At 42.7% G+C, this 27,988-nt stretch overlaps 1 protein-coding gene across 1 annotated transcript in view; it reads left to right on the top strand.

Annotated features, from left to right (window-relative positions):
• The window catches only part of SLC35F4 (solute carrier family 35 member F4), a 220,753-nt gene that overhangs the window by 174,214 nt on the left and 18,551 nt on the right, over positions 1–27,988 (top strand). The window contains exons 2-3 of the mRNA XM_025869964.2: positions 18,956–19,141; positions 23,387–23,684. Coding sequence (XP_025725749.1) covers positions 18,956–19,141; positions 23,387–23,684 — 484 coding nt within the window. The remainder of the gene's footprint in view (positions 1–18,955; positions 19,142–23,386; positions 23,685–27,988) is intronic.

The raw sequence follows: 27,988 nt of genomic DNA, 5'->3' as shown, positions 1-27,988 counted from the left end.
CCCAGCTGCAGCTGACCATCTCCTGGTACTGGACCTTGAGCTCTCGATGATGCCCTCTAGTCCAGGGAGCGGCTGTTGTCCACGGAGAGGCCCGCGGAGGTGTCGGAGATCTGTGGCTGACTCCGGCTCTGCCTCGTTCGCATGAGCTTCACCCACAGCCTTCTTGATGGTGACAGATGCATTCTCCATCTCTGCACACTCTTCGGTGTCTTCCTCGTATTCATTCTGAAGTCCCCTGCCAGCTCCTGCATATTGCCCAGTGCCACCTGCAGCTTTGGGGTCTCCTGGACCACGGTGTCCACCTGCCGACAAAGCTTGTTGAGGTAGCTCTGGAGCATGTTGTCCTTGTTGCTCTGAGCTGTTTCCTGCTGCTGTGGGAGGCTCTACCTGGTCTCCAGAATCTCATTCTGCTGCTCCAGGTTCCACACCTTGTCGCTAAAGGAGGCAAACTTGCTGCTGAGGGAGGGTCTTGACCTGCTCCTTCTTCTGGGTGCACTCGGTCTGGATGTTGGGGTTTGCCTCCACCTTAAGAGGACTCAGCAGGCTCTGGTCCACCAAGACAGCTGTGATGCTCCCCACACCCCCAAACCCACCGTAGCCACGACCATACTCATGCTGGTATCCAGGCCATCTTGCAAGCTGCTGCAGCGGCCCACCAGGGAACGACTGGGGGACAGATGCGGGCAGCAGGCCCATGTGTGTGAGCAGCTGCTGAAGGCCTGGGGGCCAGAGGAGGACACCTCGTAGGACTTCTGGGTCACTCTGATGGATGTGATGGAGGCTGGAGCAGAGGTGAGTAGCTGGGCCAGAGAATTCAAAAGGAGCTGAGAAGCTGCTTCTAGGTGGGGGTGAGGGAATCTTGATGTGTCTGGAGTTTACTGACTTTCCTGCTAATCAACCAGTTTCACAAGGATTTATTGAATAGTGAGTGTGTGCCTAACATCCTTTCCTAAAGGACTAAGAGACTCAAAACAAGTAAGAATTAGTTCTTAAACTTAATTAGGGCATTTCTAATCTTGTCAATTTATTCATTTAGTCATTAAACATGTTTCTTGAGCATGTGTTAAGTGATAAAACATAGACGCATTAAAGTTACTGAACATAAAGAGCATGATTAGGTGCTACACTTAGTTTCTCCTCAAGGGCCAGGCAACTCCACAAATGCTCATGAAAAGCTACTGAGTGCCGGGACTGGGGACACAAAAATGACCAAGACAGAGCCCATACTATTAAAAAGCTAAAAGCCAGGGAGAAAAATAAATGTATAAATAAAAATACTGAAGGGATAGAACAGTATGGTATGGGGCAGGGACAGTAGGGAAGTGGGGCATGCACAGAGGAAAGCAGGTGGTCAAGGAATGCCCTCGAGGGCAGGCAACATTGACCTGAGTCCTGAAGCTCACATACGAGTTCACAGAATATGGGCCCAGGGGTTGGATGGGGGGAAGTGGTCAGTGGCATGGCTAGAGAAACAGGAGAGCTTGGACTTGCTTGTGATAGTGTCGGGAGTCATGAGTCCATCCTCTCTAACCGGCCCATGAATTCCAGTGGCCCCAAACTTCGATCGCTGCCTCCTCTCCTCAGTGGTGCCTCACGGCTCTGCTCGGACTCACCTTTCTGCTCCACAGGGAGGACACTGTCTCTAAGCAGAAGCTGGAGATCAAGGGGCTCACCTTGTGACCTTTCTTAGAGATTGCAGTCTCATGCCACCTGTTGGCTAATGCCTGGAAACAGTTGCCTCTATGGTTTGTCCAGTTTTATTTTGTTTGCAGTGGGAGGGAGCACTAATCCTGTACAGGTTACTTCATCATAGCTGGAACTTTCCCCTATATCTTGAATAACACTTCACTCGACCCTGACGCTAAATCCTTCCAATTTCTCAAACCTCTGCCTCCATGCCTCTTCCTTCCACTTCCTTCACCTCCTCTCTACTGAAACTGCTTCGTAAGTCGCCTGTGACATCCTTATTGCCATAATTAATGGGTGTTTCTTCCACCTTCAGTCTCCATGACCTCCTGGTAGCATTTGACATGCTTAACTGGTATCTCCTTTTTAAAATTCTCTTCACTTGAATTCTTACTTCTATGACTCTACTTTTGCCTTGGACCTACCTTCGTTTTGTTTGCTGGCCTCAATTTCTCCACCACCTAATGTCCCCCAGGACTGTTCCCCAGAGTTTTCGTGCGTTCATAGCCCTAGATGGTTAATTTCTTATCCTGCCTTCCTCTGTCTCTTTTATGTTAATGCTTCTACTCTGTGTGACCAGTCTTGTCTTCTTCATCTGAAGTGGTTGCCCTATAAGTATTGTTCCTCCTTCTGGAGTCATGCAGTTTCTCCTACCCTCCAGGCTCAGGTTCCTCAAGATCCTGATTTTAATTAAGTCCAAGATTTGTCAGTATTATCAGCGATTTCCATGTTGGGTTATAATTTGTCTGTTTTCCAGTCTCTTTGCCCCAATATACTCTGAACCATGGCAGAGAGACTTGGTCTTCACCCTCTTTATAGCTCAGATAACCTAGTTTAGTGTCTGGCACACAGGAGACCCCTCAGTAAGTGTTTATGAATGAATGAATGAATGAATGAATGCGAGTTGCCAAATCTCCTCTAGCCAAAACAAATGGTAGCCAGGAAAATTAGTCTCTGGGCCGTAGAGTGTGTGGGTCAAGGTTAACCCGGAGTTTTCTCTCTAATAGCAGATAGCTTCCATCCTCATGTGGCAGCAACCCTGTGCAATCCTGGGGGCTGGAAGCTCATGGCAGTCAATTATTCAAGAAAAAGCCAAAGGAGGAGGGCATCATCTGGGGAATTGGAGGGGTAAGGATGGCAAGAGGAAATAGATTCAAGGAATGTTTAGAAGGCGATGCCAGCAGGACCCTTTACATTATTCCAGGGCTCCTGCAGTAAATTCAAGTCATCTTCCAGACAGTGTGAACATCTGAAGTATCTTCCACTCCATTAGATTAATTTAGGATTGCAAGAGGACAGCATGCCTACCAGACTGCAAGAGCTACCTCTGCAAGAGAATTTTTAAATCTATTATGCTCAGCTGTCAGTACCCGCTCAGTACGCATTCCAACACTTGCCTAGCTGCTGTGATTTGCCTCACGTGGGCGAATACAGTACTCCCAGGGGATAATTTACTCCCATAAAACAAACACTTTAATAATATTTATCCCTCATCTCTGGCCAAGAAATGGCCTTGATAGTGAGGATTTCGATTGAACATTTGAAATGACCCTTGGGGCAGGGAGGTGATTAACATGACAAATCAGTTCCCTCGGATTCTGGGTAGGAAGATTTCAGGAAGCTTAAAGAAAATTTCACATCTTCTCCTATTAAATTACAGCACCATGCATGATTTTTATGAATCTTTTGCACTGTGAATAAGAGATTATCTTTCTTGTAACAAGACTATCCTTGGGTGCCTGAGTGGTGCAATCAGTTAAGCTTCCAACTCTTAGTTTTGGGTCGGGTTTTGATCTCAGGGTTGTGAGATCGAGCCCCACAAGGAGCCCAGAGTCACACTCTGCACTCAGCAAGGAGTCTGCTTGAGATTCTCTCTCTCCCCCTCTTTCTGCCCCTCCCCCTCATGCACTCTCTCTCTCAAATAAATAAATAAATCTTAAAAAAAAAATAAAGTACACTGAATGACCTGGTTCTGCCATCTTTCTTCCATCCTGCAGCTCCTCATTTCCATGAAGCCCAGGATTTGTCACTATATCAGGGCTTTCCATGTTGGGATAGAATTCACCTGTTTTCTGGTTTCTTTGCCCCAAGTGTACCGTACACCAAGGCAGAGAGACTTGGTCTTCTCCCTGCATCCATTCATCTGCATAGGTGTCCGTCCCCACCCCCTACATAACAGATTTGGGATGATTTGTCTACTCCTTAAAATAATATGATTTCTGTATTTCCAAAATCTGTATAGAAACTATGTCCTTTCTCTTTGCATTTGCTGCTGTCAACGCTTCCTGCTTGTGCTTTCTCACCTTCCATGCGTTTCTCTGTAAACGCTGATCCCTTTGCCCCTGCTACTCCACCAACAGTATTCTTTCCACAGCTGACAATGACCAAAGCCAAACTCTGCACCATGGCCGCCTTCTCCTACCCCCTTTCTCTGGCTTCTATATTGTTGCATCCCCCTGTTTCTCCCCCTCACTTTTTGGCTGCCTTTTTTTTTTTTTTTAAATAGGTTCATATCCCTTTAATTAATAGTTTTCTTGAGTCTCAGCCCTAGTTACCTGCATTTCTCAGCATTCTCTCTCTGGATGATCTCATTCCCTCCAGTATGAGTTTACAAGGGTTGTCATAGCAAAGTACCACACATGTGGTGGCTTGTAACAGAAATGTATTGTCTCATAGTTCTGGAGGCTAGAAATCTGAGATCGAGGTGTCAGCAGGGTTTCTTCCTGCCCGCGCCAGTGAGAGGGAATCTATTCTATGCTTCTTACCTAGCTCCTGGTGATCTGTTGACAGCCTTTGGCGTTCTTTGAGTTACAGAAGCAACACCTCAGTATCTGCCTTCATCTTACATGGTATTTACCCTACTTGTGTGTCTGTATCCAAATTTCCCCTTTTTATAAGACACCAGGCCTATGGGATTAGGGCCCACCCTAAAGACCTCATGTTAATTTGATTACCACTATAAAGATCCTATCTCCAAGTAAGGTCTCATTCTGACATACTGGGGATTAGGACTTCAACATGTGTTGAGAAAGGGTGGGACATATTCAACCCATAACCTCTCCTATAGCTTCAATGACTTGTCCATATACTGATGACTCTCCAATCTGTGTCTCCATCCCAAACCTGTCTTCTGGACTTTGGACCTCTGTGTCCAACTGCCCACCGTCCATCTCTCTTGGATGACTTTCATGTACCTTAAACTCAACATGTCTAAGAATGGTGCCTTATCAATTCACTTGTCCTGGGCAGAAACTGATACTTATTCTTGACTACTCCTTCACCCTCATTTCTACAACCACACCCAATCATTTACCAAATTATGTCAGTTCTATCTCTGCAATGGCTCTCAACTCAACCCCTCTTTGACCTCACTGCTACCACCTCTGCAAGACCACTAGTATCTCTCCCCCAGACCACTCCAGTGGTTTCCTAACAAGTCATTCTATCTCTGATTTTACTCCCTCTCAAGCCATTCTCCACATTGCAGAGCACTCTTCTAAAAACCCAGACCTAGTCATTCCATTTCCCTGCTTAAGCCATTCAGTGGCAGTGAGTGCCCTTGGAAGTGGACATCAGACCCAGACAGCTGATGTGAGGCCTTCAGCAGGACATTGAAGGGACAGTGGAATCTATGTGAGTGGGGAAAAGGCTTGTGTGAATGTGGACCTTGGCCTAAACCTTGTGGGTTTAGATTCAAGCGCCATGTCAGTCCACGACAATTGTGAAAATGACCTGATGCTGATCATGTAGGTTTCCCCATATCCCTCAAGGCAGAAACTTGTGAATAGTTGTCTTTAGATGTGGCCTGAATCACAGTGGGCTGCCCAAGCAGCTGCCTCTGCCAGTTCCTGCCTTGCACTCCTCCCTGGTGACAGATGTAGATGCCAACAACATTAGCTATAACCCTGGCATGCCCTTCTACCCATTTATTTTTTTCTGCTCATGCATAAGGCATAAATATTTTGTGAACTCTTCCATAAGCTTATGGTTTAAAAGCTAATTCCCAAACGAGAAGATACTGGTGGACCATTGGCAGTTGCAAAGGGCTGAGCAGTCAGTTGGCTGCCAGATTAAAAGGTGGTTTGTCCACCCATTCAGCCTTTAGTGCTGTTTGTGGAAATTCCTGTGTAATTGGCTTTTCCCCTTTTAGACCATAAGAAAATGAAGGTAGGTATCATGCCTTCTTGACTTCCTTGCACTAAGCAGAGGGCCAGACACATAGTAGGCTTCGGTAACTTTTTTTTTTTTTTAAGATTTTATTTATTTGTCAGAGAGAGAGAGGGGGAGAGCACAAGCAGGGGGAGCGGCAGGCAGAGGGAGAAGCAGGCTCCCCTCTGAGCAAGAAGCCTGACATGGGACTCGATCCCAGGACCCTGGGATCATGACCTGAGCCGAAGGCAGACACTTAACCTCCTGAGCCACCCAGGCGTCCCAGCATCAGTAACTTCTTAATTAATGTGTTATCGCACAATTAGGCCAATAGCCACAGGTCTTTTGGGTTATCCTGAATTGGTTTTTGACTACAGTGAATTATGACGCCGCCTTGTGAATGCTTTGTCTACTCTATCAATCAAGAAATTCACCAGGGCCATTTGAAAGAAAATGTATTCCAGAAGAGCCTACCAGGAAGGAATTTTTAAGTAAAGGGTTTCTACAGTCAGCAGGGTGTATTTTCCAAGATTTTCAGGGCAATAATGATATCGCTGGAGGGTGGTAGTGATGCTGCAAGGTACATAGGGATCTTAGTCCCCTTCATGTGCACCTGCATGTGGGTAAATACTTCGTTCAAATCACAAAGAAATCAAGGCTTTAGGAGCAGAAGAGACAAAGGCTCAACTAGAAGACAATGTGAAGGCTTAATGAAAAGCAAACAGGATCATTCAAGGAAACAAGCTCAACATATGAAAACCCAAGATTAGAAAACAAATAAGAATCAGTTACTTATTTTAACAAGAAGTTATTACTTCAAGCATAAACAGTCCCACTCCATCTAAAATATGATTAATGTAAAATTAGTCAATTCATGTAAAATATGATTAATACCATTACATTATTTATATGTGTTTTAAGAATAGTGTATATGGTATTATAAAAAGCGAAATAGTTGTGTAGTCTTAATGCCAGTATCTTACCAACTGAGACACAGGGGTATATGTTCAAAGGTACAATTTCCAGAACTGCACTTAATACTCCAGGAGTAGCCAAGTATAGATTTATAGACCAGAGTAGCACTTTTACTTTTATTTTCTTCATATGGCACAGCATTTTCTTATCTATCTTGCTTCAATTTATTGAACTGATCTCTTTGGGAAATGTTCTAAAGTCGATCCTAAATTTCTTTTGGTTTTCCTGAGTTAAGGTGAGTATCTCAGAGCCATCAGGACAGGCCATTTTACTGTATGGCCAGTAAATCTCCACCTGCTGTTGGCATCAGTGCCTGGAGCGACACAGGAGAGCAGTGGGGCTGGTGCATCACTGAAGTCCTCCCATTCCACCTTCACCTAGGAGTCAGCCAGCCCCCTTCCAGGGGTGGGGGGAATAGTTGCTTCCCGGTGTTCAGCAAAGGTAATGGACAGCTACACCCCCTTAAGAATGTCTGCCATTGGGTTCTCATAGGGCAGCTGGCAAGAATTCCAGAAAATCTTCCTAAATCTTCCAATGAACCCTCCCTGAGAACAGAAAATGTCACTCATAGAGAAGGTGACAAGACAAGGGAAGTAGTGGGTGAGGACATCAGAGAGAAGGAGGAACGGACAGGAGAGGAGGGTACTGTGGGGTTGGGTGTGCCTGAAGATCCCAGAGAGTCCGTCTCTGATGGGGCTCTCAGCTTGGAGCCTCTGAAGTTGTTATGGCTGGTTAGCAAAAGAGAAATTTACTGGGTGGACTGGGGTGGAGAGACTCACAGAACCTTGGAAAATGTGCAGGAACTGAGGGGCTTCACAGTTGAGCAGCCGGGACAGGCCCCCAGGATGCTGCTATTGCCATCACTTATCTACCCCCGGGCTGCCACTGTTGCTCATGGAACTTGAACCATCCTGGTTTCTGGAAATTTAAAGTTCTGGATAGGAGGGTCTGATGGGGTGAAATCCAGTCATGCCTGCCCCCTATTGTTGGGGGCAGGGAGAGGTGTAGACCTCTTAGAGCCTCATTTGGCTTCTACTGTGGCATATGGGGCACTTTCCCAACAAGACTTATGTAATTGGCAGGGGGAGGGTCCCCTTAAATGAGAAGGGAGTTGAGTGTTGGGCAGTTAAAAGTAGGACAGAGGCCCAAGGTATTCACATTAAAAAACATTCAGGGAATTGTTAATGGAGCTTAGAGATTTTTTAAAAAATTGTTATTTGTTCTTTTACAATGAAAGATACTTTCTATCATCTGGGAAATTACTTAAGACCGAGGCTATCACCAAAGAAAAAAAATGTTAAAGGCAATTTTATAGTTTTCTGCTGATTCATATCTAGGATAAGCCAAATAGATTTAAAATTCTTTCTTAGGTACCTTGGGAATACTTAAAAATCCATTCCAGATCTATGAGTGTTCAGCAAAAATCATCAAGGTTAACCTATAATCTAACTCTCCAGATGATGAAGGTGTAAGGAATCACAGGCTGCGTAGTCAGAGACTGAGGATGGGCAAGATAAGAGTTAGCTGGAAGTAGGAAAACTGTAGACTTAATAAAACACGGGCGTGGTTGGAGCCATAGTTGAGGGAGGGGTGACATCTTTGAGCAGCGCTGAGGCAGTAAATGCTTGATACTGGATGGAGATGTAGGTCCAGAAATGATCTAAACAAGCAGCTCTTAAGGATGATATTTTGTTTGGGAGAAGGAAGCCAGAAGAAATGTAAGATGGGTGGGGGCTGGGGGCTGGGGCAGAGCAGAGAGAGAGAGAATCTTAAGCAGTCTCTACACCCAGCACAAAGCCTGACACTGAGCTGGATCTCACGACCTTGAGATCATGACCCGAGCCGAAATCAAGAGTTGGATGCTTAACTGACTGAGCTACTCAGGGGCCCCACCAACCTCTTCTTTAGAGTATAAATCCAGAACATGCACGTGACAAATATATGGGTTGCCCAAGTAAGAATGAAGTCCCTCTAGGCCCTGGGGTAAAGGGTGCTCTGGCTGTATCACAAATGGGTGAGATCATGACCAGGAAGAATAAGTATGACCAGTTTATAAGCACAAGATACTGTTATTATTGGTGTTCTTTTGACTTTTATCATGTGAATGCTTGGATCTTAGCAGGGAAAAAAGGGTCCCACTGCCATACATGTTTCTACAGGGGAAGTCCTGTCTCTCTTTAAGGAACATGTTTTGCTTCCAAATAGATGTCTTCCTTCCAGGTTCTATCTGTTCTGTGCATCCTGCCTTCTCCTGCCAGTTTTGCCTTCAAGAGACTCTGCTTCCAACTCATCATCCCTCTTCAAAATACCTCTTTTGCTCCTAGCAACTAAAAGGGCAAAATCCCCACTTTCTCTTTGTTGGAAGCTGTTCTAGGCTCTCTTCCTATCCAAACCCTGCCCTGTGCTAGCATCTGCTGGAATCCATCATCCTCTGCTAAGTATTCTGTAATTGTCCAGGCTGAAATTAATCTTGCCGCTCTCTGAACAATAATTGTCCTTATTTTCTGTACCACAGAACTATTTCCCCTTCATACAGAAAGAGCTCAACAATGCTGATTGGCTGAAATGGGAAGGGCAACAAATTATACTGGAAAGAATATGGGCTTTGGAACTGGACCTGCCTTGACTTTTGAAAATACTTATTTGGGCTGTTGAAGGTCCATTTTCCTCATCTATAAAATGGGAATAGTAAAATCCACACCACAGTATTGTGTTGTCAGGAGATCATATATGTAAAGCTCTTGGCACATGGTAAGTGTTAAATAAGTGCTAGACATTTTGTTTTTACATTGTAAAAATAGGGAGCAGCGACATACTTTTTAGTTTTAAAGGTAGTTATTGGTAGGGAAAATAAATCACATTCCATATAGAGTAAATTAATATTGTTTTAGGGACAAGGTGTGCATAGCAGAAATAGAACAATTTTTAGTCCTTTCTTCCAATTATAGGTTTTAGGTGAATAAAAATTAATTAGGCTTTAAAGGATTTTAAAAAGGTCACTTTAGTACACATGTGTAGGTACCCAAACATTTCACATTTACATCTTGAAAATCTAACTTTTAGTTAATGGACATTTGATTATCATTTGCAATAAGATAATTAGCAAGTCTTAAAAATTTTTTTGATACAAAAAATGTGGATAATAATATAATCAACAGCCAGTTTATTTTAAAAGATATTTCTCTAGGAAATGAATCAGGAGTGTTCAGGGGTGCCTGAGTGGCTCAGTTGGTTAAGCGTCTGCCTTCCGCTCAGGTCATGATCTCAGGGTCCTGGGATGGAGCACTGCGTTGGGCTCCCTGCTCAGTGGGGAGTCTACTTCTCCTTCATCCTCTCTCTTTGCCCCTCCCCCTGCTTGAACTCTCTCTGTCTCTCACAAATAAGTAAAATCTTTTTTAAAAAAGTGTTCAGAGCTACACAGAGTGAATAGTATGTGATAAGTAAGGCAGTGCTGTGCTGGGAGGGTTTGGGCTTTAAAGAATAAGGTGGTACAGATTGAAATGGAAAGTTGGTGTATTGCTTGTAAAAACATCCACCGTGCTGACCCCTTTCAATAATTCTAGGACTAAGTGTTTACCTAATAAATAGCTTTTTTTGCAAATTTCATATGGACTTCAATGAAAACCCAACCAATACGACAGTAAATATTCCCTCACTACAAGGAATATTTGCTGCCATTGTAATGTGATGAAATATTAATTTAAAAATAAGCTGAAATACAGCTTTTCACATAATCTTTTGTTGAATTGCTAATACCTTATCTCTTTTTATAAGATAAAATGTCAAAGTAATAATCGTGGCTTCCAACCAACTCCACGTCAAAATTCAAGACATTTCTGTCTTCGATGTTTCTTCAGTGATTGTAACATCTTCACAGAAAAGATCACGGATATTTAAAAGAAACACACTTATAAAACATTATTTGAAAATTGTCAAAGTTAGTTTTATGCTTAAAGTATGATTTTCAAGAGATTGGTTGGAAGAGTCATCAAAGAAGAATCATCAATCAAAGAAGCTTAAAGCTAGAAGATCATGTGGCCTAGCCCCTCATTTTGTGATTATAATATTGTTATTGTAGAAACATGGTAGATCAGATGCCTCTGCCCTTTCAAATTCTCTTTCCACCTGCCCCATAATCTCTCTCTACTTGCCCTTCTTTGTGGTGGTTGAACTAAAAGGACTGCAGAAAACAGGCTCTCTCACCCTCCCTGACTTTGGCTTACTAATCAATGGGGAGTCCCTAAGAGATATCAAAGGAAAGGAGTATTTTCAGGAAGCCCTAGCTGGGTGCCTACCTTAATGAAAAGTCATAACTCATATCAGGCAAGCCCCTCCTTCCAGATTTTTCTAATCACTCCCTTTCCTTGTCCCTTCAGGCGTAAGTGTAGTAAGAACTGTTGCTACACCTGGATATTACCCTCCCTCCTGTGGTGTCACACGTAGTGGTTCTCAAACTTTTCACTTGCATTGGAATCACCTGGAGAGCTTCTTAAACCATAGGTTACCCCCACTGCAGTTTCTAATTCAATACGTCTGAGGTGGCTGCTGAGAATTTGCATTTCTAACAAGCTCACAGGTGATGCTACAGTGGCAGGCTTAGGGCACTGTATGGCCCCATAGCCCTGTACCTTGACCACCTTTTAAATAAAGTATCCTAATTTGAGTTTGCTCTCTCTTGCTTCTGGAACCTTGACTAATATAAATGACTATAAAAAATTAGTTGAAAATAGACAAAGTTTGTTTTATGGTTAAACATGATTTGCTTGTTTGAAAAAGATGTGGTATGTATATATGTATACACACAATGGAATATTACTCAGCCATCAAAAAGAATGAAATCTTGCCATTTGCAATGAGGGTATTATGCTAAGCAAAATAAGTCAGAGAAAGACAAATACCATATGATTTCACTCATATGTGGAATTTAAGAAACAAGACAGATGAACATGGGGAGGGAAGGAAAAATAAAATAAGACGAAAACAGGGAGGCAAACCATAAGAGACTCTTAACTATAGGAAACAAACTGAGGTTGCTGGAGGGAGGTGGGTGGGGTAACTGGGTGATGGGCATTAAGAAGGGCACTTGAAGTAATGAGCACTGGGTGTTGTAAGCAACTGATGACTCACTGAATTCTACCTCTGAAACTAATAATACAGTATATGTTAATTAAATTGAATTTAAATTAAAAAAATTTAAAAATCCTTAATGGAGAGAAAGCTGTAGGGATTTAGGAAACCATTTTGTTCAATCATTAAATTTCAGAGTATAAAGAATACAGACAAAGAGAGGTCCAGTGATTTCCCTGAGGGGACATAGCCAGTTGGTATCTTGCCTTTCACGGAAGTCTTTCCAGGATACTATGCTGCCTCTGGTCATACAGCTCCTACCTCTCCAACCCCACTTTCCTTTCCCCCCCCCCCCCCCCACCATCCCCTGGATTGTGTAATTGCCTTCTGTATTTTCATTATCTCTGCCTTTAGGTTTGGGCATCAGGGCTACCTGTGGTCTTTCAGGTAGGTATGCACCATAGCTTGGGGCAAGTGAGGATAAGATCTCCATCTCACTGTTCAGGATAATGCTTAGTAGAACCAAATGTGTCATTGACCTTTTGTGTTCATGAGAGATAAGAGTCAATGTCAGGGCTCTTCTTAGAATGATATCTTAGAGTCTGGTTTACTATCTTCCAAGTCTTCTTGCACTTGCTCACACAGAGCCTTACCTGACACTTTGCTTCTCATCTACTTTCCAAAGAGCTTTTCCTAGTTACTCTTTATTGCTTGGCTTTTCAAGTTGTTTTCTGAGAACCCTACACTTTACACTCTGGGTAGGCAGTTGCTTTACTTTTTTACTTTTTGCTTTGACGTTGCTAAGGAGTTGCCCAAGGCCCTGTCTGCCCAGCCCCCCCCGCCCCTTCCCGTTTTGTCACAGTGTTCTCTGGCCACAGAAGCTGGACCAGGCGTCAGTATAACACACAACAAGATCCTTCCTCAAGATTTTTGACTCTGGGAAACTGGATTTCTAGCTGTAAGACTGGAAACCTGGGAGCTTCAAACAACCAAATGTTCTGCAGAGAAAAGCAGATGACAGCCAAGTGAGAAGACATGCGGCCGGTACCTGCAGTGAGAGATGGGGGACTATTTGCCTACACCAAGCCCCAGGCCCAGGTGTTCCTGAGGTTTAGGGACATTCCTGGCTGTCCTGTCCCTTGGTTGCTAAGCTAAAAATTCTACATTTTTGCTTAAACCAGGTCAAGTTTGGATTTCTTTTATATGAAGTCAGATATTCTAACTGATAAAGTACTGCTAATAGTCATTTTTGTTTACCTGTTTATTTTTTGTTATAATAGTCTGCATGTATTGAGCACGTTCCGTGGAACATTTAATCTGAGCAACACTGCTCAAAGGATTTTCAAGGCTTGTTTGCACTCAGAATTCAGCATTTTAGAATTGCTCATCTTATTGTCTCATAGCACACTCTTTACCCCTCTGAGTATTTGCCTCTGTGGTTGCCTCAGACTCTATTGCGTATTCCTCAGTGTAGAACTCTGCCCGGCAAAGTCCTGCTCATCCTTCAAAGCCAACTTTGATGTAGCCACTCCTAGAGACTTCCCTGCTCCTGGCAGAATGAATCACTCCCTTTCTTCTTGCCCTCCAATTCACATTAAATTATGCTTAATTGGTTACAAGTCTGACTCCAATACTATGTTGAGAGCCCCGTGCGGGCACGGACTGTGTATTCTTCATTTGTCTAACACCTGTTCCAGGGACAATACCTGCCCTAGAATAGGTGTTTAATAACTACTTGTTGAGTTACATCAATTTGGGGAACCTGCAGAGCCTAACCAGTGCAAATGAAGAAATTATATTCTTGTGCCTGGACAAATATGAAAAATGGCACAAGATAGACCTACTGTTATGGCTCAAGTGAGCAGATGTCTTTACAGGGGTCGGGGGGGACCGTCTGGTGTGACTAATGAGAGACTTCCAACCTATCACTTCTAATACACTTTACTCTCAATATCTATTAAAGTCTGAACACTGTTCACTAACTGAATTTGCAATGCCCAGGCACTCACTGTGGCATAGAAAATTGAAAATAGACGTGATTTATTTATGATCCTTGACTGCACCCCAGGTGACGTTCTGAATATTATTTTTGTCAGAGGTGGCTTTATAGTAATTGAAGGGTACACGACCATGTAGCATGGGGCAGTGTTTTTGTTTTCCAGGATTAGAGGTGACGGTTTCATGGCCCAAGCCCTGAACATTGCCTCTGGGCTTGGCTCTGAAGTTTAAAGTTTGCCTTTTTAGGACAATGATTTAAATGTCTGCAGTGTCTCCAGTGGGTCAACTGCCCTCGGATCTCTTTCATAAATCAACCGGTGTGAGGCAACTGGCAGCAGGAAAGGGTGTTGAGCCTTATTGCATACAGACCAGGAGGTACAGAAGCCAGAATGTAACAACACTTCAGTGAAAATGAGGAAGCAAGAGAAATCGCTAGTTTGGCTTACAAATCCAACACTCCTAGCTGCACATGATTTACCAACTTTTTAACTATGGCCAATGTTTTATCTCAGTCCTTGCTCAACTAACTTCCCAACCTATTTTGGAATTTCCTCTTTCCCACCTATAATTCCACCTCTTATCCACCTATAATGATCATTGCCGAATGATCACAAAATGAAACATGATATTCACATAAGAAAACACGAGAAGGCACAACTCATGTAAAATAAATTATGAAAAATACTTGAAAGATAAATTAAAAATGACTCTTGGAGTATCAACCCCTCTTAAAGAGCATAAATAAATGAGAGTTCACTGAATTTTAGACAGACTCTCTTCTCAGGGAATTTGAAATATTCAATTAGAAACATAGTTGTGAAAGGCATAGGAAACATCTTGGATATGTAAAATAAGAACCTTATGTATTTTTGACACTTTTATAATAACAGCATTAACATAGCATTGATTTAAGCATAATAATCAATATGTAATTCTTCTGTTGCTTATTTGAGTAGCTATACATTTTTTATTCCTTTGAATCCAAGATTAAATAATACATCTTAATTAGATCAACTTAAGACACTTAATAATAGATGGTACAGCTAATTCCATTTTATATATCTCTCCTTGTTTTTCCCAATACTGAGAAAAAAAGAAAAGGGAAGAACAGAAAACAAGAAACACTTTGTCATAGATGAGGAGTCCCGGACTACAGAACTAACACTCACAGCCAAGTTACTCTGCTGTCCTGCTAGGTTCTTGTTGGAGACCATGGTCCAGGAACTCAAGCTTTCTTTTTCTGGATATCCCTGTTTCTCAAGGTTCTGATTTGATTGCTTCAAGTGATAACTCAGTCAGTACGTGACATGATTATTCAAAGCCAAACTAAAGCCAAGATGCCATTGCTGTTTCAAGATTTTGCTCTTCATTTGATGGTTTCTACCATCTCAGAAGCACCGCAACAAGACATAGCCTCCACGACCACAGAGGATGATAGCCTCTGTTCTTCCCTTTGTAGCCATGGAAATAGAGAAACTCATAACTTTCAAGGAAAAATAAATGTACTCTGTGAACAAACATAGGCAGCCAAGGAGACACGATGACTGAATGCAATGTGGTGTCCTGGGTGGGGTCCTGGAACAGGAAAAGGCCATTAGTAACAAAGCTAGGGAAATCCAAACAAGGTTTGGAGCGTGGTTAATAACAATAGCCAATGTTAATCTCTTAATTTTGACAAATGCATAGCGGGGAGAGTGATGCAAGATGTTACCATTAGAGGAAACTGGGTAAAGAGCATATGGGAACCCAACTGTCTTTTCAATTTTTCTGTAAATATAAAATTATTTCAAAATTAAAAGTTTACTGAGAGAAAGAGAGAGAGAATGCAGTCTCCGGCATCAGGCAGCTTCTGCAGATGGGGAGAGTGAAAGCATTCACACAAGAGAAAGTCAGGCCTTGGGACAGCTAGTGCAAGACTACTGTCAAATGAGCTCAGACAGTAAAAGTTCAAAGAAAGTATAGGTGCATGTGATTTCACAGCAAAGACTGCATGAACCATTCAGGATTTGATTGTAGTATTTAAAGATTTGGGTAGATTCGGAGTATTCCAGGTAGAGGAACAACCCAGTTAAAGGCTTAAAGCTTGTCAGTAGTGAGAGGAAGGTGTCAGAACACAGCCAGAACTAGTTGGAATGGAGTGTTCAGCTTGGAGCAAGGCTAGCTGTGTAATTAGAGGGCCCAGGGCAAAGTGAAAATGTAGAGCCCCTTTTCCAAAAAGCAGAAAATGGCTTTTTCCTTTCTTATGTTCTCTCTCTTTCTCTTTCTCCATTTTTTATTTGCTATTTAACATCTGTTCCCTTGGACACAGGGATACTTGTTGGGTGAGTGCAGGCCCCCACAGACACTGGTGGTCTCACCCTGAGATCCCAACACTCTCCACACCAGGACTCAAGTCCCTGTAGGATTGCAAAGCAAAGACATGGGAGTGGTGGCTGAAAACCCACTCCAAGAGGTGGGGAGGCAACAGGAGGCAAGACCACGCCTGAGCTGAGGCTCTGAGCCCAAGCCCCCTGCATGTGCTCCATTATCCCACTGGAAATCACTTACAGAAAATAAGTTCAAAGATAAAAGAAATCTACACATTCAAAGGAATCCCTATCAAAATGCCATCAACATTTTTCACAGAGCTGGAACAAGCAATCCTAAAATTTGTATGGAACCAGAAAAGACCCCGAATAGCCAGGGGAATGTTGAAAAAGAAAACCAAAGCTGGGGGCATCACAATGCCTGACTTCAAGCTGTATTACAAAGCCATAATCATCAGGACAGCATGGTATTGGCACAAAAACAGATACATAGATCAATGGAACAGAATAGAGACCCCAGAAATGGACCTTCAACATTATGGTAAACTAATCTTCGACAAAGCAGGAAAGAATATCCAGTGGAAAAAAGACAGTCTCTTCAATAAATGGTGCTAGGAAAATTGGACAGCCACATACAGAAGAATGAAACTGGACCGAACTTACACCATACGCAAAGATAAACTCAAAATGGATGAAAGACCTCAATGGGAGACAGGAATCCATCAAAATCCTAAAGGTGAACGCAGGCAGCAACCTCTTCGACCACAGCAACTTCTTGCAAGACACGTCTCTAAAGGCAAGGGAAACAAAAGCAAAAATGAACTATTGGGACTTCATCAAGATAAAAAGCTTCTGCACAGCAAAGGAAACAGTCAACAAAACTAAAAGGCAACCTATGAAATGGGAGAAGATATTTGCAAATGACATATCAGATAAAGGGCTGGTATCCAATATCTATAAATAACTTATCAAACTCAACACCCAAAAAACAAATAATCTGGTCAAGAAATGGGCAGAAGACATGAACAGACACTTCTCCAAAGAAGACATACAAATGGCCAACAGACACATGAAAAAATGTTCTACATCACTTGTCATCAGGGAAATCCAAATCAAAACCACAATACCACCAGTTAGAATGGCTAAAATTAATAACAGGAAACAACAAATGTTGGTGAGGCTGTGGAAAAAAGGAGAACCCTCTTACACTCTTGGTGGGAATGCAAGCTGGTGCAGCCACTCTGGAAAACAGTATGGAGGTTCCTCAAGAAGTTAAAAATAGAGCTACCCTACAACCCAGTAATTGCACTACAGAGTATTTACCCCAAAGATACAGACGTAGTGAAAGGGGCACCTGCACCCCAATGTTCATAGCAGCAATGTCCACAATAGCCAAACTGTGGAAGGACATGAGATGCCCTTCAACAGATGAATGGATAAAGAAGATGTGGTTCATATATACAATGGAATATTACTCAGCCATCAGAAAAGATGAATACCTACCATTTACGTGGATGGAATTGGAGGGTATTATGCTAAGTGAAATAAGTCAAGCAGAGAAAGACAATTATATGATTTCACTCATGTGGAATATAAGAAATAGTGCAGATGATCATAGGGGAAGGGAGAGAAAACTCAATGGGAAGAAATCAGAGAGGGAGACAAATCATGAGACTCTGGACTCTGGGACACAAACTGGGTTACAGAAGGGAGGGGATTGGGGGGAGGGGGTAACTGGGTGATGGACATTAATAAGGGCACGGGATGTGATGAGCACTGGGTGTTATATGCAACTAATGAATCATTGAACACTACATCAAAAACTGATGATGTACTATAGGTTGACTAATTGAATTTAAATTAAAAAAAGAAAGATAAAAGCACTTCCACATGGCAACTATGCACTGTTGTGGGGGAGGCATGTGAGGTCCTTCTGAGCCTGGTGTGGCTGCACCGGTTGCAGGCCCATAAAGCTGGCCCACCCTGGGCAGGGGTGCTTAGAAGATTAATCAGGATCAGGTGGGGCTTAGCCTGTGGAGGATTCTGAAGGCTGGATTTTTCCTCTGTAAGAGTGGAGAGAGGCCAGAGGTGATTGAGGAGACACAACCAAGTCGGATTTTTGTGACCAATCCAGTGGAAAAGTGTAGAGTGGGCTTCATAGGAGACACCTCTGGCAGTTTCACCAGTCAAGAATTCAACAGTCAATCTTAGGAGGAGAAGGGAAGAAGCAAGCGTGACAGGACAGTTTCCTTCCCTTGAGGTAAACTATTTGACTGTGTTAACAGTTCTAATTCAGAACAGATGTATCAACCCAAACACCATTTTCTGAAGTTCATTTTTGGTTGACAGATTTATCTAAAAAGACCCTTTATCTTAGGGACACAGACCTTGCCAATATAGAATTTTCTTTTTAGGAGCCCCTCTTATAAAATTAGAATTGAGCTCAATGAATGTCCCTGATATCAGGACTGTGACTGCTGCTGCCATGTATTTTACTGCCAAGGCATTTAAAATCTGTTTCTAGTTTGGGGGTGCCTGGGTGGCTCAGTCTGTTAAGCATCTGCCTTTAGTTCGGGTCACGATCCCGGGGTCCTGAGGTTGGGCTCCCTGCTCAGAGGGAAGTCTGCTTATCCCTCTCCCCACCCCTCGCCCCTGCTCGTTCTCTCTCTGCCTCTCTCCTAAATAAATAAAGTTTAAAAAATCTTTTTTTTTTCTTCTGTTTCCAGTTTTTCCTCTGGAAAGTTCTCAAACTGCTTTGAACTCTTTTTTCCCAGGTACCTCCAGATCCTCAGTTACTCGATGTAAACCAGGAGCCAACTGCCCCAGTTCCCACAGTGGTATCAGTAGACAACTCTCCCCTCTTTCTGTCACCGAAGATTCTTCTGCTCCTATTTTTGAACTTCAGAGCCGAGGATCCTCTGGAGTTTGTGGACACAGAGTCGAAAGGCAGAACAGATCAGGTACTCTGGTGGCCTCCTCTTAAATAACAGTACATCTAGCTAACCTTCTAACCAGCCATGAAAGATGGTACCATTGGCCCAGAATGTAGAGACGTTACATGGACTGTCGGGTGGGAGTGGGGAAGGTTTATCAAGTGGAAGAAGGAAGAAGGGAAATGTGTAGCTAGGATCTGTTAGTGGCGTACAGTATAGCAGAGAAAGCAAATACCAAAGACAGTCGTTGAAGTGCTTAACACAGGATTAAGCAGTGACACCCAATTACATTTATAAGGTAACTAGTTTTCTCATCTTGAAGATGTCAACGCCAGCATCTTTGATCTCAACCCTGGGATAGTAATAGCCTACTCCCTCTCTGAGAATAAAAACAGCAGTAAAATCACGGACTCTGCTTTTGTGCCTGTCAGGACTGGCGGTCCTTGGAACCCTTTTAGTTTTCCCAGTTTTACACCTTCTTCGGGACACTGCACTGCCTCCCTGATCAGCATTTACTGGTCAGTCAAGACCTCTAGACTTTCCTCACATCCGCTTGACCACACTCACCAACTTCCAGGTTACTCAGGTTACTGGAATTGCTAGATGAATCTCATAACTAGATCCAGGGATTTCCCACCAAACTTACCATTTTCCGATGCAGCTGAGTCCACTAGGCTGCTGACCATACTGGCCTTTTTGGCGGTGGATATCTTACTGCCTTCCCTAGAGAATGTGCTCAAGTTCCCAGTGCATACTCACTTCCTCTTGTCACATGACTGCACTTCCATTTTTTAAAAGAGCGAAACAATCAACAGTCATATGCTAACAGACACTTTCCTCTGTGCCCCGATGTCTCTGTTCTTTTGTTTGCCAATTACCGTATTTTGGCGCTGCCTTTAACGTGCGTGTTTCTACCTTTCCAATGTCAACTCCTTTTGCTATGTCCATGACCACCTCCTCTCCCTCTCTGCCACCTGCATTTTCAGTCTCTTCTTCCACTCATTCCTTCAGCTGGGTCAGTAACATATTAAATCTCTTGCTTCCTTAAAAACAATAATAAAACAGCAAAAACAACAAAAGACTCCATCCAAAATAAATGGTTAGTTGAAAATAAAACAGACCTTTGAGAAAACTGGCTTAAAAAAATAAACAGAAGAAAATGAAATTCAGGACACTTAGTATGGATGGGGGGCGGTAACAAAGGTATACAGGAAATAGAAAAGCCTCTTCTAGGGCTCCCCTAATTTGAGAAGAAGGGTTTTTTTTATATAAGAAAAGATATTTTTCAAAAAGTGACAATATTTTAAAATAGTATCTCAGCAACTATTGACCCCAAGGCTGAGGTTCTTTTTTAAAAATGAAGAAAATGACATCTTAAATCATCAGAAAGTTTTAATTGGCTCTAATAAGTTGCAGTAATATTCCTATTATCCCAGTTATCTGCAGAAGAGAATGTTCCAGTTAATTAAATACACTGGTTAATAAAGACTTGCCCTATCTATCATATGCAGACTACAAATTTTAAAGGCTATACCATTAAAGGTCGCATGGGACATAATTTACTTTCTGTGATGGTTCAGAAGGCACTTGGGGGATATTCCAGGGCACCAAAGAGAAAAGGGGAAGAATCTGAAGAGCAGCTCACCATACTTTCGTGAATGTTATAGACTTAACTTCAAAACGAATCCCATGAGACAAGTGTTATCACTGTTTGACGGATAAAAAAGCTGAGACTGGAATCAAACATGAGCTCAGGGCCATACAATGGTTGCACTCATGTTTCCAAATTCCAGGGGCCTCTACCATTAATAAATCTGATCAAGTTTCATGGTAATGGATGGAATTCCTGGTATATCAGTTGTAATGATATATACAAAACTATACATCTAAGCAGGACTGTAGAGAATTTAAAATGACCAGAAAAACAAAAGAGCTCTGGAGACCCAGTCTTTCTATGACATTGGTAGATGGTAAAAGTAAAGAATTGGCAACAATTAAATCTAGCTAGCAGAAGAAGAATGGGTCGATGCTCTGCAGGGACCTAGGTGACTACTGGTGTCATCAAGAGTACTGTCCATGGTATGAGGGTGGCACCGAGCAGTCTTCAAAGAAGGTGACAGTGAAGGCAGACATCACCTTAACGGGATACTGAGAACCTTTGTAGAATCACTCCTCCTTTATGAGATGGTCCCTGAGAATAATGTAATCTGAAGAGTACACCTTTCTCTTAGGCATCACTCCTCTTAAGCCTCATGCCAGACTACCATTCCTGTCAGGAACAGAAATTTTTCTCCAGACCGCTTCTGAAACTTCCAGTGCTTGAATGAAGAGCTCAAGCCTGAAACCTAGATAGAACAAATATCCAGAATAAAAGATTTGGACGGTAGAGTCATACCAACTTGGGTTCAACCTTGGACAACTTTTAACACAAATCTCAGTTTTTTTCATCTGTAAAATGGGAGTGATAATACCTCCTTCACCCAGTAGGTTACCGTTTCCTTCCCAGCCTCCCAAGACAAGAGTTTCTTAATCTACCCTCTCACTCATTTTATATTTTTCCCCTCTACTCTCTGCATAAGCCACGTGGTTATAGAGAGGATTTGCAGAACTGTTATCAAGAGCAGGAATTGTCTATACATAGTAAAGGGAGCTAGCTGGCTCACACTTCCAGACTCATGTCAATGTTACTACATCATGGAAGTTTCTAGTGATCATTTCCCACCCTGTCCCTTAACCAGTGCTTCTCTTCTGCCTCCACATGGCCTTGTATCTGCCATAGTTGGCCCTATCACACTATTTTGGATGTTTTCTGGCTTAACACTGGGCCATGAGCTCAGGTCTTTCATCTTTGAACCCTTAGGACCCAAAGAGCTAACTAGCTCCTGGTAATCTCTATAAGATTTTGTTGAATACAGGAAAAAAAGAAGACCAGTTTTCATCTTCTAGAGGCCTGGGCCCTGACATTCCAGTACTGTTTAGAAGACTTGGAAGTCATACAGTAATTACTGTGTTTGTCATTACTTGGTTTATAGTCCCCAATTCAGAATTCACCTTCAAGTCTTGCTACCTCCCTCCCCAAATAATTATATCAGAAAGCCTTGGCTGGGTGAAAGTTTTTACCCCAGGGGGGCAGTCACGCCTGGCTCATTAAACAATAGGACCAACATTCAGCGAGAGAAAGACAGCAGGTTCTGGAGAGAGAAAATGAGAAACCCATCCACTACCACTTACAATCCGCAGACTACACCCCTCTCTTAACCCCTAGGACAAACCCTGTGCTCAAAGGAGGTGCCTGGAGGCAGGAGAGAACTTGTAGACAATTCTGCCTCCCTTCCCTCAGGATTCTAACACCTGGGATCTCAGCTTGGGGACTCAGGGTGACCTCAGCTTTCTTTTAACCTCCTGACAGGTGCATAAATTCATTGTGTTGAACTTGTTCCCTCTATCAAGAGAGCAGGCCTTTATGATTGTCACTTTCAGAGAGTTTTGATTACTTTAATGTAAAAAAAATGCTACTAAATTTTCTTAGTAAATGTAAAAACACAAAGCAGAACTCATTGTGCTCCCAGAAATACATTAAATTGTAATTTGTTCTGATGTATGAAATGACTTTGTGTAGTCGGGATTTGCCCTGTTCTTGGGACACATTGCTTTTCAATTTAATAGTCAGCTTTGCTGCAGTTTCAGGGGAAAAAAAAAACAAACACCTTAGTGGAGTAGAACAACAAATACTTATTTCTCACTTGCTTTTCATGTCAGCAGATACAGGGCCGTTTTGGCTGGGCTCTGCTCATTCTCCCACAGAGACGGAAAGGGCAGCTCCTATTTGGCATATTCCATTCTAGTGACAGAGAAGAAGAGCAGGAGAGTTTAGTGGGACCTTGTGATGCCTCTTTAAGCTTCTTCTGGGAGGTGGCCTACCTCACATCTCTCTATTCATGTTTGATTAGACCAAGCAGGTCATGGGGCCAAGGCCAAAGTCTTTGGGGCTGAAATATGTAATGCTTTTATGAGGAAATGGTTAGGGTTCATGGAAGGACAGCATAGCATCCACCAAGTTCATGAGCATTGTCATGGCCTTGACAATGGATGGTGGTCAAGATCCATACTGTACCTTACAGAGCAAAGATTCAGGAGACGAAGTGAGCCAGAGTTAGGAATCTCTTTAAATGATGGTAAAAAAGCAAAACACTGGTGATTCTACTGTCTGCCTCTTTGGTTGCTGTCCTATAACCTGAATTCCACACATTAGTGTTTCTCTCCTGTTTTCAGGGGAGGATGGAACACAGACTCTTCCTGAGAACAGCAGTCAAGAAAACAGAAGCAAGGCTCGCTGCCGGTCCTGCACGTCCATGGTCCTGAAGGCCATCTGGGGACTCTTGATCATCTTGTCAGTGTCATCGTCTTGGGTTGGAACCACACAGATTGTAAAAATTACTTACAAGAACTTCTACTGTCCATTTTTCATGACTTGGTTTTCAACAAACTGGAACATTATGTTTTTCCCAGTCTATTATTCTGGTCATCTGGCCACTGCTCAAGAAAAGCAATCTCCGATGAAAAAATTCAGGTACGTTTCATGTTAAATGGCCAATACACGATGTTTTAAAATAATTTCATGAAAATCTGCATAATTTCATCTCTGTGGTATATGAACTGAGTTGACTTGGGGAGTGTGGAGAGCCAGGATCTAAGGTTGGTAATGAATACACGAGAACTAGGAAACAGAATCAGCAACCCCCCCAGCAAAAAATTATTGAATGTCTGCCACATGCCAGGCACTGTGTTGGTGCTTTTGTAGATCTTATCTTAATTAATCATCATTGGTGGTAACACGTACCTTTTAAGGTGGTGTTATTCCCATTTTAACACAAGCGGAAACAAGTTTAGAAAGGTTGAATGACTTATCCAAGGTCACACAGGTCTAAATAACAGGATCCAGATTTAAATCCAGAATTATCTCTGAAAGTCATGTTTTAAAAGAACACCCCAATGTCTCAAGCCCCCCCCCAAAAAACGTGTACTAATAAGATTAATTGTTACAAAAACATTTGCTTAATATTCTGGACACTGTGGTGCCTAAGCAGATAAAATGATCTGGTTTCATAAAGAAGGTAGTTTGGCCCTGATGGTTTAAAGATTATTTATTTATTTGATGGGGGTGGGGACAGGAACTGAGGGAGAGAGAATTCCAAGCAGACCCCCTACTGAGTGGGAAGCTGACACAGGGCTCAATCTATGACCTGAGCCCATGACCTGAGCCAAAACCAAGAGTTGATGCTCCACGGACTGAGCTACCCAGGCAGGCCAGCCCTGAGGTTTAGAAGATGCTGTTCTTTGCTGGCTGGGAGCACATGGGGCCTTCACTGTTGGTTCACCAGCTATGAACTTGGTAGTGCCATGGTTCTAGTAGTTGCTCTGTGCTAAACTTGGCCTCTGCAGCCCCATCTTGGAGAGCTCAGGAAGCTGGCAGGACCAGTCCTGCACAGCATTCAATGAAGGCAAAAAGCAGCATTTGGGTCAAAGTATCTTTGCTAACAGACAGATTCTTGAAGAGGAAAGGCCCAGAGGGAAGGAACAGCTTCCAGGACAGTCACTCTAATCATGGAGACAAAACAGTAGTCAAGACCTCAGTGGATGGCAGTGGGAGAGGGACAGTTCTTTACACCAGCTTATTGTTCCTGGGCAGAATGACAACAAACTCATCTTTCAGAAGCCAAAATCACCTTTCTTTCTTGCCCCTTTCACGAGAAGAAGTGCATTATCAGACTATTCTTAAAAACTTAACAAACTGCAAAGTGTGTATCTTCAACTTCCATTTTCTATCACCAGCTTGGAAGTGCCTGAGAATATTAAAGTCACACTGTGAGCCGATTTCCCATGGTGTCTGTGATTACTCAATTAAAATTAAACAAAACCTATATAAAAATAATAAATGTCTTCTGGTTTGGAGGAGAGAAATAAAACTGACACCTGTTTGTGATTGCTGAAGATACTTTGTATTTGATTCCCATCAAAATAGATATGATGTTGGGGCATAAGGTCTTTCCTCATAACAATATTTCATAAGCGATTGCAGGGGACATGATGATCAGACTAAAATTCTCCCTGTTTGAAAATAGTTTATCCATAGCATGTATGTTCTACTCCAATGCCCCTATGGTTTAGACACACATGCTGATAAAAACAAGAGTTTAGTATGGGATGTAGTACCTTAGAACACCTCAAAGCAAGCCGATTTGGTTTTATTTAAGATAACACATTTACAAGAGGCTGCTGCTGACAGAAATGTTGTTTTGGGAATCAACTTCATCTCCACCACCTCTCTCATGTCTGACTAATGCCGAATTTAGCAAAACCTGTGATTTGACAAGACACCTCCACCTGTTAGTGCAAGTATGGTAAAGTTGACCATTTCTGAAACTGAATCAAAGGGCTGTTATTGTCAAGGAGAAAGCATTGTCTTTGACAGGACTATTCTCCAGAGCTGCCCCCCCACCCCAGGAGAGGTAAACATTGCCAGAAGATTCTGAGATCCTTGATCTTGTTTTCCTTGTAGACTTATTAACACCGTCTGCCAAGAAGGCACTTCCTGCAGCTCTCATGGCAGAATGAGGGGAAAATAGAGTTAGTGTAGAAGGCTGGAAACAGAATGTGTCCCATAGCATCAGACCCTCTGACTAGTTTCTTCTTTTCCCTTGAATGGTGTGAAAGCATTTTCAGTTTTTTTCTTATCGCTAACATCAAAAGAATTCTCAATAATGTATCAAATTTAGATCGTAGGGGTTATTCATTTGGAAATCGTTTCTGATATTACAATCAAGAGCATTTAATTGCATCATATGAATTTGAAATTTAATAGGAAAAAATTTATAAGCCATAGTTTTGACAAGGATGTTTTCTTAAGGAAAAAAATCTCTAGAAAGCAGGAAACTAGAGCCAAAGATATACTCATCTATGTCAGCACCTATGAAATGTACTTAAGATGTCATCTGACATATAGAAGGGGTTCAGTAACTAGTAGGTGCTGTAACAGTGTTGAGCATAATTAAAGATTTATGTATTTATTTTAGAGAGAGCCTGTGAGTGGGGGGAGGGGCAGAGGGAGAGATGGGGAGAGGGAGAGAATCTCAAGCAGACTCCCGGCTGAGTGTGGAGCCTGATACGGGGCTCAATCCCACGACCCTGAGATCATGACCTGAGCGGAAATCAAGAATCAGATGCTTAAATGATGGAGCCACCCAGGCACCCCAATGTTGAGCATAATTAATTTATTAGTGTCCCCCAGCTTCTAAGCTTCAGTCCAAGCTTTGCCACCTATCAGTGCCTCTTGCCCAGAAATTCTGATCTCATCATCCCAAGGAGAGCCCCACTGTTACTTGTTTATCTAAAGTAATCCTTTCTTTTTCTGAATTGTCACATTTCTGAGAGCTTAATGCTTAAACAGCATAAGGTCCTACACCAGTGACCTGGTGTTTGAATGGAGAGCATTTTTAAGTTCTGCTATAGCAGTGACAAACCAGGAGAAGGCTGACAGGAAGAGAAGGGAAGAAGAGCGGACTGATAAGGAAGCCAACACCAGGGGGCCAGGCGGGGCTGGGTGAAAAGAACAGTCTCTGCCCCCCTGGGGGAGGGGGCTCTCCCTGTCGCTGTGCCTCCCCGCAGGGTCAGAATGTGTGCTCTCCTGCATTCAAAGTCTTTGCTTGAGGGCTCTCCACCCAGCATGATGGTGGGCTCTGGGAAGGAAGAACCATCAGTGGCCAGGGCCAGCGATGTGAAAAGAAATTCTTTCTTCAGAAATGCCTTTGTTGTGGTTCTTCATCAATGTGTATTTCACAAGTCATTTAGTACTTGTAGATGTCAAGATGAGCCCACGGCTCTCAGCTCCAGCTCTCCCTGGAGACTTTCTCACAGAGCAGATCCCTTTGTGAGGACAGACAGATAGGATGTCCTGCGCCAACTGTGGCTCTGATTCCGCGTATCTCCCTGGCTGCGGGGCTCGAGAGATGCCCTCCATTTCCCTGGGTGTGTGAGCAGGTGCAATTTCTGTTTACTTTACAAAAGACTTTATTTGTAGGTTATTTTGCCCCTTTCTTGAGGCTTTGTCTCTTTCAAGTTAGAATTTCCCTTTGGGAAATCACATTTTTATTTTACAAAAATCCTTCCGTTTTAGTTGTCTCCCACATAAAAACTAAAACTATTACACAGGTTTCTGTGCAATATGCATTTTTAACCTCTTGGGATTCGCTGGCCTACAATTCCCAGCATTCTCAGCTGCCTGGAAGCAGTGTTTACCGTGAGACTTGACATTGAAGGCCATACTCCTGTGCTTAGAGCCTCACCACTTTGTCACTCCCTCCCTCCATGTGGCCCTCCCATGGGGTAAGTTGCTTCATATGTGTGGGGCAAACATTGGTTCGAGACGACTTTGGTTTGCAATACTTTGAGGCACAATTGTTTCTTTTCAGAAAAAGCTAGAAGAGAAATCAGTGGCAGAGAAACCATGTAGATTTCATTATAACCATGCAAACATCAGTAACTTGTTGCTTTGAACAAGATATAGAACAAGATATTTATATGACTCTTGAGAATACACTGCCTGGCCCATGATAGTTGCCCAGTAAATGCTTGGATGTTCATGAACAACTGAGTGGAAAAAATAAAGCTGAGTTATCCCGACGGCGAGCCTGTTTTCAGTTCATAGTCAGACAAACACTGTTATTCTATCACATCATTACTGCCTGTCTGTATCGCTAGTTTGAACATTTTGATTAAAATGGCCCCTTGGGTTAAATAATCAATTTAGTCAGAAATCAAACAAAGCAAACATTTAACTGAAGTGATTATTTTTATACAATAAATTCAGATAATTCC

Source organism: Callorhinus ursinus, unplaced genomic scaffold (genome assembly GCF_003265705.2).
Source record: "Callorhinus ursinus isolate GAN/ISIS: 27379988/994484 unplaced genomic scaffold, GSC_fseal_2.0 scaffold8, whole genome shotgun sequence".
NCBI classification, from domain to species: domain Eukaryota; kingdom Metazoa; phylum Chordata; class Mammalia; order Carnivora; family Otariidae; genus Callorhinus; species Callorhinus ursinus.
Note: the sequence above shows the minus strand (reverse complement) of the source record. Positions and strands in the feature narration are given on the sequence as shown.